Source organism: Girardinichthys multiradiatus, chromosome 17, assembly GCF_021462225.1.
Source record: "Girardinichthys multiradiatus isolate DD_20200921_A chromosome 17, DD_fGirMul_XY1, whole genome shotgun sequence".
In the NCBI taxonomy this organism is placed as follows: Eukaryota; Metazoa; Chordata; class Actinopteri; order Cyprinodontiformes; family Goodeidae; genus Girardinichthys; species Girardinichthys multiradiatus.
Genome location: NC_061809.1, coordinates 4,142,808 through 4,155,241, shown reverse-complemented (window position 1 = coordinate 4,155,241; position 12,434 = coordinate 4,142,808). Strand labels below are relative to the sequence as shown.

At 39.3% G+C, this 12,434-nt stretch overlaps 1 protein-coding gene across 1 annotated transcript in view; it reads right to left on the bottom strand.

Annotated features, from left to right (window-relative positions):
• Positions 1-11,556, bottom strand: part of LOC124883355 (serine/threonine-protein phosphatase 6 regulatory subunit 2-like) — a 34,201-nt gene extending 22,645 nt beyond the window's left edge. Inside the window, exons 1-3 of the mRNA XM_047390453.1 lie at positions 11,121-11,556; positions 3,616-3,772; positions 3,041-3,295 (exon numbers count right to left, since the gene is read on the bottom strand). Of these exons, the coding sequence (XP_047246409.1) occupies positions 3,041-3,267 (227 nt within the window). The 5' untranslated portion in view covers positions 3,268-3,295; positions 3,616-3,772; positions 11,121-11,556. The remainder of the gene's footprint in view (positions 1-3,040; positions 3,296-3,615; positions 3,773-11,120) is intronic.
• Positions 11,557-12,434: the final 878 nt, after the last annotated feature.

Here is a 12,434-nt window from a genome sequence, read left to right as displayed (position 1 = left end):
ATGTCTGTGTGTTGCCCTGCGATGGAATGGCGACCTGTCCAGGGTGCACCCTGCCTCTCGCCCGTAGATTGCTGGACATAGACACCAGCTTCCCCATGACCCACTATGGAAGAAGCTGTATAGAAGATGAATAAATGAATATTAGTAGAAACCTACAAACTAAATTAAAGGAGACATATCATGTTTTTAAATTCGTTAATTTTTACCCTTAAATCATTCAGTTGTGGTCTAAATAAAGTGAAACTGCAATGATTTTGTCGGAAATTCTTGTTATTATAGGCCCCTCTTTTACCCGTTCTGAGGGGTCATCTGAGAGCCACTCGTTTTTGGTGCCGTCTCTTTAAATGCTGTTGAGACACTTCACACCCCGCCCCCCTCCACTTCAAAGAGCACTGCACTTTAACCCATTCAGCCATTTTTGTAGTTTGATAACAATTATGTAGTGGCGCAGAAACAAGACAGAAGGGCAAAAACAATGCAAAACTGTTTATGTATTAATAATATTCAAAAACACGAAGTACGGTTCTGTCCTCCAGGAGCTAAAAGGAGCACACAGCACTAACATCAGCAGAAGACACAATGGCCAGGATGTCATATTAATACACAATAAATTCATGTCTAAAATAAAGTTTGTTGTCCTTTTAGCGTTATATGCAGCTGAATGCTTTGCTGTGTCCGTCGTTTCCATAAACAGAAGGAACTGACCGCTTAATCAGAGGAGGTATTTCAGCAAATCCTTCTTGATACTGGCGGAGGTTGCTGAAGGCACTCATCCTTGAAGTGTGGAAATAGAAATTTCCCCACTGATGTGGAAACATTTCCATGAAAAATCAAATGTAAGCAGGTACTTCGAAGAGGTTCTGATGCTGGGGGATGATGTAATGAATTGTGTGGGTTGATACAACCAACAACCGAACCGAACTTATCCTCTTTCAGCGTAGGCATACTTGAGCTTGGACTATAAAATCGCAGCGAGAAATAAAAATGGTGGATACGCAAAATTGAACCCATGGCCGTATTTAAGTGTTCTGCAGCAAATACTGTGATGTAACAGCAGGAAAAAACGTAACAGATGACAGAGAACTGAACAGATTAAGAAATATGACCCAAACATAAAAAAAAAGAAATCTATGCAACACCTGGACAGACTAAATTAAATTGAATTAAATTTTCTGCACTCCTACAAACTCCAAGTACACAACAAAATGTATTTAAAGGCTAAAAATGTGGATTTTTCAATTATATGTCCCCTTTAAGAGAACTAAATATTTCAAATACACTGCTAAAAAAGATTAAACACTTTTTAATCAGAGTATAATATCAAGTCAGTTAAACTCCTCAAATGTTGATCTGATCAGTTCAATAGTGGGAGGGGTTGTTAATCAGTGTCAGCTGTTTCAGCGGTAATGACACTAACAACAGGTGCACTAATGGGGCAACAATGAGACCACCCGAAAAACAGGAATGGTTTTGTAGGTGGAGGACACAGACATTTTTCCCCATTCTTTTCACTGGTAGCATGAGGCCATACCTGGACCCTACAGAGGTTGCACAGGCAGTCCAACTCCACCAGGATGGCACATCAATACGTGCCATCGCCTGAAGGTAAGAGCTGTGTTTCCCAGCATAGACTCAAGAGCATGCAGGAGATTCCAGGAGACAGTCAGTTACTAGCTCTAGGAAAGCTGGACAAGACCGTTGGATGTCCTTAACCCATCAGCAGAGCCTGTATCTACCCCTTTGTGCAAAGAGGAACAGGCAGAAACCAGCCAGAGCCCTAAAAAAGTGACCTTCATTGGACCAGTAGCCAGAAGGTCTCTGACTAACCCATTAGACTTCATGAGGGTGGCCTAAGGGCCCAACGTCCTCTGGCAGGTTAGATCCTTTACAAAGAGGTCAAAAGTGGTTTCGTCTTCATTGTTTTACTCGTATTAATCTGAAACTGCACAAAACCAAATCACGTTGGTAAGATATGTTTTTGATAGTGCACACAGCCATTTTAAGCATTTTGTCCATCTTACTACATTTCCACTGGTTATCTAGCATATTGCCCCCTGTGTTTCCACAGAATACTGCAGCAATGTCAGTGACAAGTATAAACACTTGTTCAGTTTTGTGCGCCCTCAGCGTAGTTCTGCGCAACACCTTGAAGTGCGACTATAACTGAGCCTTTATGATGCCTGCATGATTGGTTTAAGGGTGGGTGGTCTGGAGAGGCATGTCCATGGAGGGATGCATAGACCTGTACAGGATAAATGACAGTATCCTGACCGCCATTAACTATCGAGATGAAATCCTTAGGCCCATTGTTTGAGCCTTCACTGGTGGGTCCTGGGTTCCTCCTGATGCATGATAATGCTGGATTCATGTGGCAAGAGTATGCAGGCACTTCCTGACCTAAATCCAACACAACATTTTTGGGATATTATGTTTAGGTCCATTCGATGCTACCTGGTTGCACCTCTGACTGTCCAGGATCTCAGTGATGCCCTGATCAGGATCTGGGAGGACATGCCCCAGGACGCCATCCGCCATCTCTAAGGTGCATGCCCCTGTGTTGACACAATGCATTCAAGCACATGGTGGCCTTACAAACAACTGAGGACCATGGTAAGTTGCTGCAATGACGTTTCAGCCAGTTAGACTAGCTAAAGCATCAGTTTTTCACTTTAAATTTCTCTGTGACATCAGATTAAGACCTCTGTGGGTTGATACTGTTCATTTTCATAAGATGATGAGTCATCCTTTTGTTTTGAAAACATTACCTAATCTTTACCAGTATGGATGTCCAGCATAATGTTTTCCAGTTCAGATCTGACGTGTTTTCAAAGCGTTCCTTTAGTTTTTTTTAAGTACTGTGAGCAATCATTCTTTATGAGTTTCAATTTATGAATTGAACTGAAATACAGAAATAAATTTTCAACATTTTTTTTTTTTTTGCAATGAGGATAATTTTCCAATTATCTGACTCTTTCCAAACAGACGCTTCTAATTGCACATAGATGTATTTTTCCCTGCTACCATTAGCACTAGGTCTTACTTGAAACGGCTTCTCTCCTCAAGGTCAGCAGGGGGCTCTGTCGTAATGAGGCTGACTAGCTCTCGCATGCAGTGGTCCTGGGATAGAAAGAGAAGCAGCCGTCTGTTTTGGGCCTTGCATTCCTGCAGGACGTCATCTTCCTCCATCAGCTCTCTCAACGTCACGTCTTCCTTGTCCAGCAACTGGTCAATGTGGGAAGTGGTGTGTAGGTCAAACTTCCAAAACATGTTGGCCGCTGGGATGGGGGGCTCAGCCCTTGACAATCGGAAACAACATAGAGAAGAAGGCAGCAGAGAAAAAAGAAAAAGAAAATAGTGGTGAATGCAGAAACCTAATAGTGGCCAGAAACAACAGGAGGATATAAGCATCCAAAGCTCAGATTCTACATGATAATCAGGAACAATAGGCATTGCTATATAATTAAAAATATGATAAAGATACAAAGTAAAATAGATTTAGAAAATAATAATGAGCGTCCCAGAAGACTGACAGGGATCCAGGACAGTTTACATTCCTTTTTATCTTTCTACAACTTCAACAGGCCGGGAATGACGCTATTAGGAGCTCACACATACCAGTGGACGAAATCTGGATCTCTTTAATCAGACCTCCCCCACAGGCAGGCAGGCATTGGTGTTTGTGCAGACAACAGAGAGTGTGGCAAGGTGTTGCATTATCAGCATGGGTCTTTTCTTAAAACACAGGGCTCTTTAGGAGATGACACACCATAACCTGTAAAAGACCAAAAAAATTCTTTTAGCACAACATTTGGAAGGGATTTTCAATTTGCGAATAAACGAGACATCAATAAGGAGATTGAGAGATTAAATATTTGCCAAGTCATGTTGTTTATCCTCTTGATAGCGGTTCAAAACAATAAAAGTCCTGGAGAGCAGCGGCAGCATAACGTGTCAGCGTTAACTGCACTGTGCTAGTCACTGCGTGTCAGAAGACATGCATCAGGCATGTTGTGGACTCTCCTAATCTATAACCTCAAATTTGGTAGAATGGGAGGAGAGGAGTGCTCAAACCTACGTAGAAATGATACTTCTAGTTTAATTCAATGGCATCAGTAAACCAGTAAATCAATAAACTTCAAAGTCTCCATGTCTCATCTCCTCTTCATGCACTACTTTCTTGGCGACAGACCTCAGGCCGTCAGATTCGGCTCTACCCCATCTCCTATATCATCACCAACACGGGTACACCACAAGGCTGTGTTCTGAGTTCCTTTCTGTACACTCACTATACAAATGTCCATCACTCATCACCAGGTACTTCAAATAATCAGATGACACTGCCATACTTACTCTGCTCTCAGACCAGGACTCAGTCACAGCTTGCAAAGACTCTGTTGCCCATTTTGCTCGGTGGGGCAAAGACAACCATCTTCTTCTCAATGTCACTAAAGCCAAAGAACTCATAATTGAGGACTGCAAAAACAACACCCCACATGATCCAACACACATCAACAATCAGCTAACTGAGACTGCAGATCACTTGATTCACCTTAGAATCAGTCTTGACAATAGACTGAACTTCAATCATCACACCATCGACATCATTTAGCACTGCTAGCAAAGAATCATCCGGAAGCTCAGATCCTTCTCTATCAAGCCACTCCTCCTGCTTCTTCTGTACCGTAGCATCATAAAGTCCATTCTTCTCTATTTCATGTTGCTCCCTCTCAACAATATAAACATATTAGAAAACACTCATACATGCTCCACAATAATTGGTCCGCCTACTTCCAGTCTGCCAGTCCTCATTGACCCTGCCATCCCCCGTAAAGTCCTATTGATTGTTCATGACTGTCATCATCCTCTACATTCGTGTTTCACACTCCTGCCCTCCAGTTGTAGATACAGGCAGATATCCTTACCCATTACAGCTCTTAATACCCTCAGCAGATGTTAATAACAATGTCTTGGAATGTATCATAGCAACTACCAATCTGTCAATTTTTTGTTAAAATACTTGTCCCCTTTATCTGTACTGTATGTTTTTGTGCACATTAGGGTTGTCAGGATACTAAAATTTCAAACTCAATACCAATACTAAGAAAAATACTCAAATCCAGTTTTTATACTGTGGCAACATTTTTTGAAGGCACAGAGGTGTTTTTAGTTGAGAGCAAGAAGTATGACTGATTACGAAATGCCAATATATGAACTTGTTTAGAATGTGGCATCCATCGGCATTTCGTTTTTTCCTGTCAGTCAAGTGTCAGGGGGGCAAGTGTCTCTGATTTTGTAGCGCTTCTCCCAGAAGATGTCAAACAGTTTGGGTAAATGTGAATGGATTAGTTTATATCGGTTCTGACGCAAATGAGTATCTTTGAAAAAAATCATTTCTTTTACTATCAATCATATCGATATTTGGATTATTTTGACAACCCTAGTGCACTATATGTCTTTGTGTTCTGTATCTTTTCGGAAATTTTGGAACAGCCTGTGAAGACAAATTTCATTCAATTTATACATAGCAATGCACATATCAATCACTACTGGAATAACAATAATAATAGGTATAATAATAATTTTCATTCATCCATACTCTGGTCAACAACACAATAAAGGCTCTTATTAGATTATACAAAGAAAAACTAGCAATAATAAACTGTCTATTAATTAAGCATAGTAATATGGACTGCTTAATGAAAAAGGAACTTTTTCCTTTCCTTTTTTTTTTAGGTATTGTAGCAACTCATCCAAACCCAGCACACTAGTAGCATGACAAAACAATCTAAGCTTTTTCTCTGAGCAAAAGGCTAAACAACAGTTAATAGTGGAAATAAAACTAAAGGAGGAAATCAAAATGCTTCCTCCTTTCTCTCTACAAGGATGGGTTTTTGCACACACCACAGCAGGGGTAACAGCTTCCATCTGACATACATTACAAAATACGCAAAAACAATAATAACCCACTGAGCACTTCCAGTGGACGCTGCAGAAAGCAAATGCTTAACTTTACATCCAAAGCAGTAGCACCCAGAAGCTTTCTCAAAACATTCGTATACAACTTTTTTGTTTTTAACGACATATTTCTAAATGTATTTATGTCAGCTGTATGTTTCTCTATGTGTAGCACCTTACCACTAAAGCAAATTCCTCATACATGTGAAACATTATTTGGCCATAAAGCTTTTTTTTCCAATGCTGAACAGTCTATTAACACATGAGGCAGATGATGAAAAGAGGAACGATGTGGACGTTTAGTGCCAAAGAAAACCTTAATCAGCTAAGTAAAAAACATTGAAATAAAGTACAACTTCCACTTACATTTGATGTAAATTCTCCTTTATTTGTGCTGCATAAATTTGGACCTAATAGCTACTGAATGGGTAAAATGTTGAGCCAGAAACCTACACATTATCAAATGTAGTATTTGTAGCATAACGAGAAGATGTGACGTTGATTTATTTACAGACTCAGACCAAAAAGAGACACATTACTCTTTTTTTACAGCAACTACATTTATAATGTGGTAGCATTACTTTTATGACAAGTTAAAGCATTAATTACACAGTAAATTATGATGATTTATTTCAGGATGCAATTTTGAACTGAAACATTCTTTTTAAATTCTCATACAATAACATTTATTGCTATGACAATTTTCATGCTTGAATGTTCTGTTGTTTACTGATTAAAGACTGCAGAGGATTTTCCCCTTGGCTTTGTGTGAGACATATTTTGATACAGTGAGATTTGATGGCTGTAGAAATCCAAACCACTACGACACCATCCGGTACCATACTCGTTGGCTACTGATTTGCTCCTGCTGTGATACGATAAGGACCTCTGGGAGGGAGAGCTGTTTCTAACTGACAAACTAGAGCTACATCATAGCGTGTCATCATAGACTTTAGCAGGAACGTGCCATCTGCTGGACACAGTTTGATCACTGGTTCCACAAGACTGTATTGAGAGACCCCATTTGTAATCGTCAGGTCTGTTTGCTTTATTCCTGCTATACTGCACACACACACACACACACACACACACACACACACACACATAAATATTTATAGAGGGATGGGTACCGCACTCGGTACTTTGCTAGGTACCTACAGAAAGCCATCAGTACTACTGAGTACATATATACATAAAATCAAACAGTATCATGTTTCGGTACCTAAACGCATCATTGTGACACTGAGGGAGTGGAAGACTGGGTGATTTTCCATGTCGGACATGAGCACATCACTGCACGCACAAGAGCGTAATGACGTCAGTTACTGCTGGTACTTTCAACAAAGCATGTCTGATAGAAAGCGCTTGAAAGTATGGGTCCACTTTTCAAAATGCAGATTATGCTCGCTGCAATATTTGTGACAGTGCAAGGCCAGCGGTGGGAATACTTCTAATCTGAGGAAGCACCTGGTTAAACACAAGATTTTTCTCATAGCTGAAGAGCACACAGGTTTCGTCAACCTCAGATCTACGGCTACAACTCCTGCATTCGGCACCGTTAACAGGCCTGCATCTGTTAGGGACTTATCATCTGCAGCCAGCAACTTGGGAGAAGAAACGTTTGAAACAACTGAGACGTTACAATACAAACAGCTGGATGTTGTTTTGATATATTCGTTGAAGTTTATATATTGAGAAGTTAATATGTTGAATAAAAAAAAAATTTTTGATTTTATTATTAAACAAATTAATATTTATTACCACATAAACGCACACAAATGTACCGAAAACTGGTAAATACCATTTATTTTAACTTCAGAACAAAACACCATCACTTAGTTAACGTTTACTACTGCTAACTACTACACATGTAACAGTAAAAAGATATCATCAACATTATTGTGCACAAATTCATCCCAGTAGTCAGAACAACTTCAGCATCAATATTACAATTAGTAACAGTAACTAATAGTTGTAATATTTATACTAATTTCATCACGCTCTCACAAGCACACAACCAATTACATGATATCTGTCAGGGGTAAGCTACAGCATGCATGACTGCACACACAATGCACACAGCATTCAGATTTATCAGTAGAGGATGCTGTAACAGTTTTAATTAGCTTTATGCTATCTATAGTGCAGAGAGCTTTATGCCTGGGTAAGGCTTTTATTGTGAAGGGTTAGCCATGCTGATGATTTAGAGCCATAATTTTATAATTTTGGTTGCTCTGCCAAGTGTAATCAGACCCTCGGACACAACACTGGTAGTTCAATAAATCTGATGAGCTGGTTAAACAAACCGACCGTCCAGCTTAATGTTTGTTCACACACCATTAGCCGCTAGGATGGTATTAGCAGCTGAGTGAGAGGGTTGCTTAAGTTGTTTCCCTATGTATGTAATAAAGACCTAAAAGCATCTTCTTTTAGGTCTTCCTGTCACAGTTGAAAAGTCCAAAGTACAGCTACATTCAACACTTGGTGCTGTTTGGTATTTTAAATAACCCTGCCTTCCAGTCACATCTGCTGCAACATGTCTGAGACGAGTTTGATGTGGACGATCAAAAGAGAGATTTCTTTTAAAGCGCTTTAACTAAATATAGTTTTCATAATAAATTTACTTTTAACAAACTGCAATATACGATTGCCATTTAAATCATTAAAAACAGAAAGCATTTCACCCTAGCTAGATATGTTTTTCTCCTGAAGATGAAGAAAGAGACGAAATGTTATTTCAGGAAATTGTGATTTCACTGTAAATAAAGATACTTTTTGTTATATTGCCCCTAGGTAGGACCCTAATATGTATAGGCTGATTACTGGTTCTAATGTATACCAAGTTTAAAAAAAAAAAGAAAAAGGTTTGGTTTCAACAATGTTAACATTTTCCTTCACACTGACCATAAGGTTTAAGGTTATTTAGACCAGAGAGGGTATCAGAGGAACTGGAGTTTTCTCTGGCTTTGTGGAGTATCGTAATTCTGCACTAGCCCTCCCTCACCTGCCAGCTAAAAGAACACTTCACCTTGCTCACAAAAGTCAAATTTGGCTGTTTCTTGAAACCAGAACTAAATTTACTGGATGTCTATTTAAATTTGTTGGCGTTAAGGTGTCTTTTGCAGACTTGAGATTAGACTAAAATAGTTTTAGAACATGGTCGAAAAATACAATTGAGATTTTTGAACACTTACAATTAAGATGCTAAATTGATATTGGTTTACATGTCAAATGCTGGTCATTTCCACTTCACAATTGTGTACCTTTTATTTCATAACCAATTTTTTCTGGTATGAAATGTAGCCATCAACCACACGACATCTGCGTTTCCCCTACCATTATCCAATATCCAAGGGGGCGGAGGAACATGCCTATTTAAGTTTTGATGTAAGGCTGCGCCATGCAGATGCACACACAAGGAGCAGGGAAGGGGAGAACATGGAGAAGTGTTTCCTTGGTAGTTATATTGGAGGGGCGGGGCGGGGCGGGGCGGAAAGGAAAATAGAAATCAACCGTAGTACAACCACACCCCCCAGGAACTTGGGGGACAAACAGGGACATGCTAATTTTTATCATAGGTACTCTTCAACTGTGAGTGACGGAATCTAAAACAAATATTAAGTCAGGTTATTCTGAGGTATCAAATACTTATGTCACGCAGTAGAATACAAATTAATTACTTAAAATTTTTTTTTTTTTAATCACACAATGTGATGTTTTAGATTCTTGTTTTAGATTCTGTCACTCACAGTTGAACAGTACCTATGATAAAAATTTAATACTTCTACATGGTTTGCAAGTGGGAAAACCAGCAAAAACAGCAGTGTATCAAATACTTGTTCTCCCCACTGTATCAGCAGATGGTCATTTGGAGTGGTTCTGGTTTGAACATGGGCCCTAATTAGAAATGCATAAATCAATTTGTTAGAGATCAGAATGGGAAAACTTTCTCTTGATCCACTCTGATCTGTGAACGGGTGACCAGCAAGTCGAATACTGAAAAATTTGTAAAATCTGTAAACAACTGCGCCACCAAGTCTTGATGTAACAGTGCTACCAACTGCCCAATGACAGGCTGCTTATTAATCCCAAAGGGGGGTTAATTTATTAATCCCCCCTTGGGATTAATAATGTATTTTTAAATTAGAATTTTCTGTTAGTCTATGGTCTCCATCAAAGTTCTTGCAGGACATGTTCCCTCTTCTATTTATTATAGTCCTCAGAAAACAAAAATCTAAACTACAAAGTAAGACCCCAAAAAACAAAAGAAACCATAAATTGGTATCAACCAGGAAAAACCTGATTGTTGCACCCCTAGTCCTAATCTATTATATTTCATATCCATTAACTGGCCAAAAACTGCTAAGAACCAAAATAAATAAAACCGAGTGCACAAAGATTTTAGAAAATATAGCTGTAGCCAAATTAAATGTAAACTCAGCTTGCAAAGCCTCTGGCATGAAATGCGCATCAACTGACTTGCTGTCGGAGCTCAGATTTCTGTTTACTTCAAACCAACCGAGGCATCGGTAGCAGATAACACTAGATGACAGTCAATGCACAGTATTTTGAAAACAGTAACCCTAAATAAAGCCCACAAACGGAACGTTTTCTTGAGAGAGTCGGTGTTCACTTTATTCCTGCACGATCAAGAAAAGCTTACTTAGTTCTGGCCTCGGCCAATTCAGACCGTGTGCAAAACAGCACCGAACAAACGTCTCCTTATTGGTTTTCTCATTAGTGACAATATACCAAAGAAAAACGTCAAACATTCAAAATGACTTGCATCACTTTAGAAGGAAAATCTACAATACTCTCAACAGCCGCAACTTTAATCAGTTAAACGAAACTTAGCTATAACGTTATGTTGCATGACAATAACTAATCTGAACACTTGAACAGATTTTCCAGGAAAGGCAAACCAACGGACCCATATTACTTTCTTAAAATAAGTCTATTAATTATGTCAAGGCTCTTACTAAAGCTCATGCTAACTAGTTCCTCAATTCTTCTGATTAGCATGTAAGCTAATTAGCCACCGACTGTTGAGCGAAGTTAGCAAACTTAACTAGCTTTCGAACTTAGGTTCAACTTTGTCGTCACTGTAATAGTCTAGCATTCGTCGGCCAATCGATTTAAATGAAGCTGTTTATATACAAACCTACCTTTGACCGAAAGCCCCGCGCTGCTCCTTCCTTTTCTGTCAAACTTTTGTGTATTTTATCGATAAACAAGCAGCTCTAGGTCACAAGCTATCCAGCTAACTGTTGGCTAGCTGTGCTGGCTAGCATTCGTTAGCCTGTGAGTGGTTTGTTTTGAAAATGGTTCAGTCTGAGAGCACAAGGCTAACATTAACTAGCTCAACTTGGCTAACGTTGGTCAAATGTAGATTTGGAATCAACTAAATCCTCAACTTCCCCGCATTGATGGCTTCTTGGCATTGACAATAAAACGTATTATTTTATGTGTACAAGATATGATTTGGACTCACGCACAAAGATATTCAACGCGCGGCTAAGTTTAGCAAGCAAGCCAGGAAAAACTCAAGTCATAAATTTTGAATCAAAATGGCGACGTTGTGACGAGAGCGCGCAACAGACGGGAACGTGCATCAACTACACACTGCATTACAGGACAGCGGGGAATCTCGTTTCTGCGACTTATGAGAACAGAATACACCAGTAAATTAGAATGTCATCTAAAACTTTATTTCAGTAATTTCATTCAAAAAGAGAACCCCATATATTTTGTACCGTCGTCACACGGAGTGATGTGTTTCAGGTGTTTATTTCTGTTAATTTGGATAATAAAGATTCATTAAGTTTCACATAATTAGGATATTACATAAGACTATAAAAAAGTATTTCTTATGCAAAATCGTCACCCTACTGAAGGTATGGCCATGTACTGCCCATGAACTCCATGATCCAGGATCGTTTTAAGCAGGTATTGGTATTTGTGGTGGGGTGAGCAGATTAAAACCTGCTGGAAAATGAAATCAGCATATCTGGAAAGCTGTTCACCAGAAAGAAGAATGAGGTGCTCTTGAACGTGCTAGTAGACGGCTGCACTGACTAAAAACCTCACACTGAGGATTTTGGACCAATGAACAACAGTCCAGTCCTTTTTCTTCCTAACTCAGGTTAGACACTTCTGATACCTCTGGTTCAGGAGTGGTTTAACGGAAGGTACGCAACAGGCTTTCTTGATATCAGTTTGTGTTTTTTGCAAGTAGCACTTATGTTTTTTTTTTTTTACATTGTTGCAAGTTATTTTTGGGTTAAACGTTTAAAATGTGGGATGCATTGTGGAATTGTGGTTAACATTATGGCCTTACAGTAAGAAAGTTTCGAGTTCAAGTGCCGTCCTGGACTCTTTCCGCATGCAGTTTGCAGGTTCTCTCTGGGTAATATGGCTTCTTCCCACAATCCAGAAACAAGAATGTTAAGTTAATTTGGTTCTCCAAGTTGCCCTTAGGA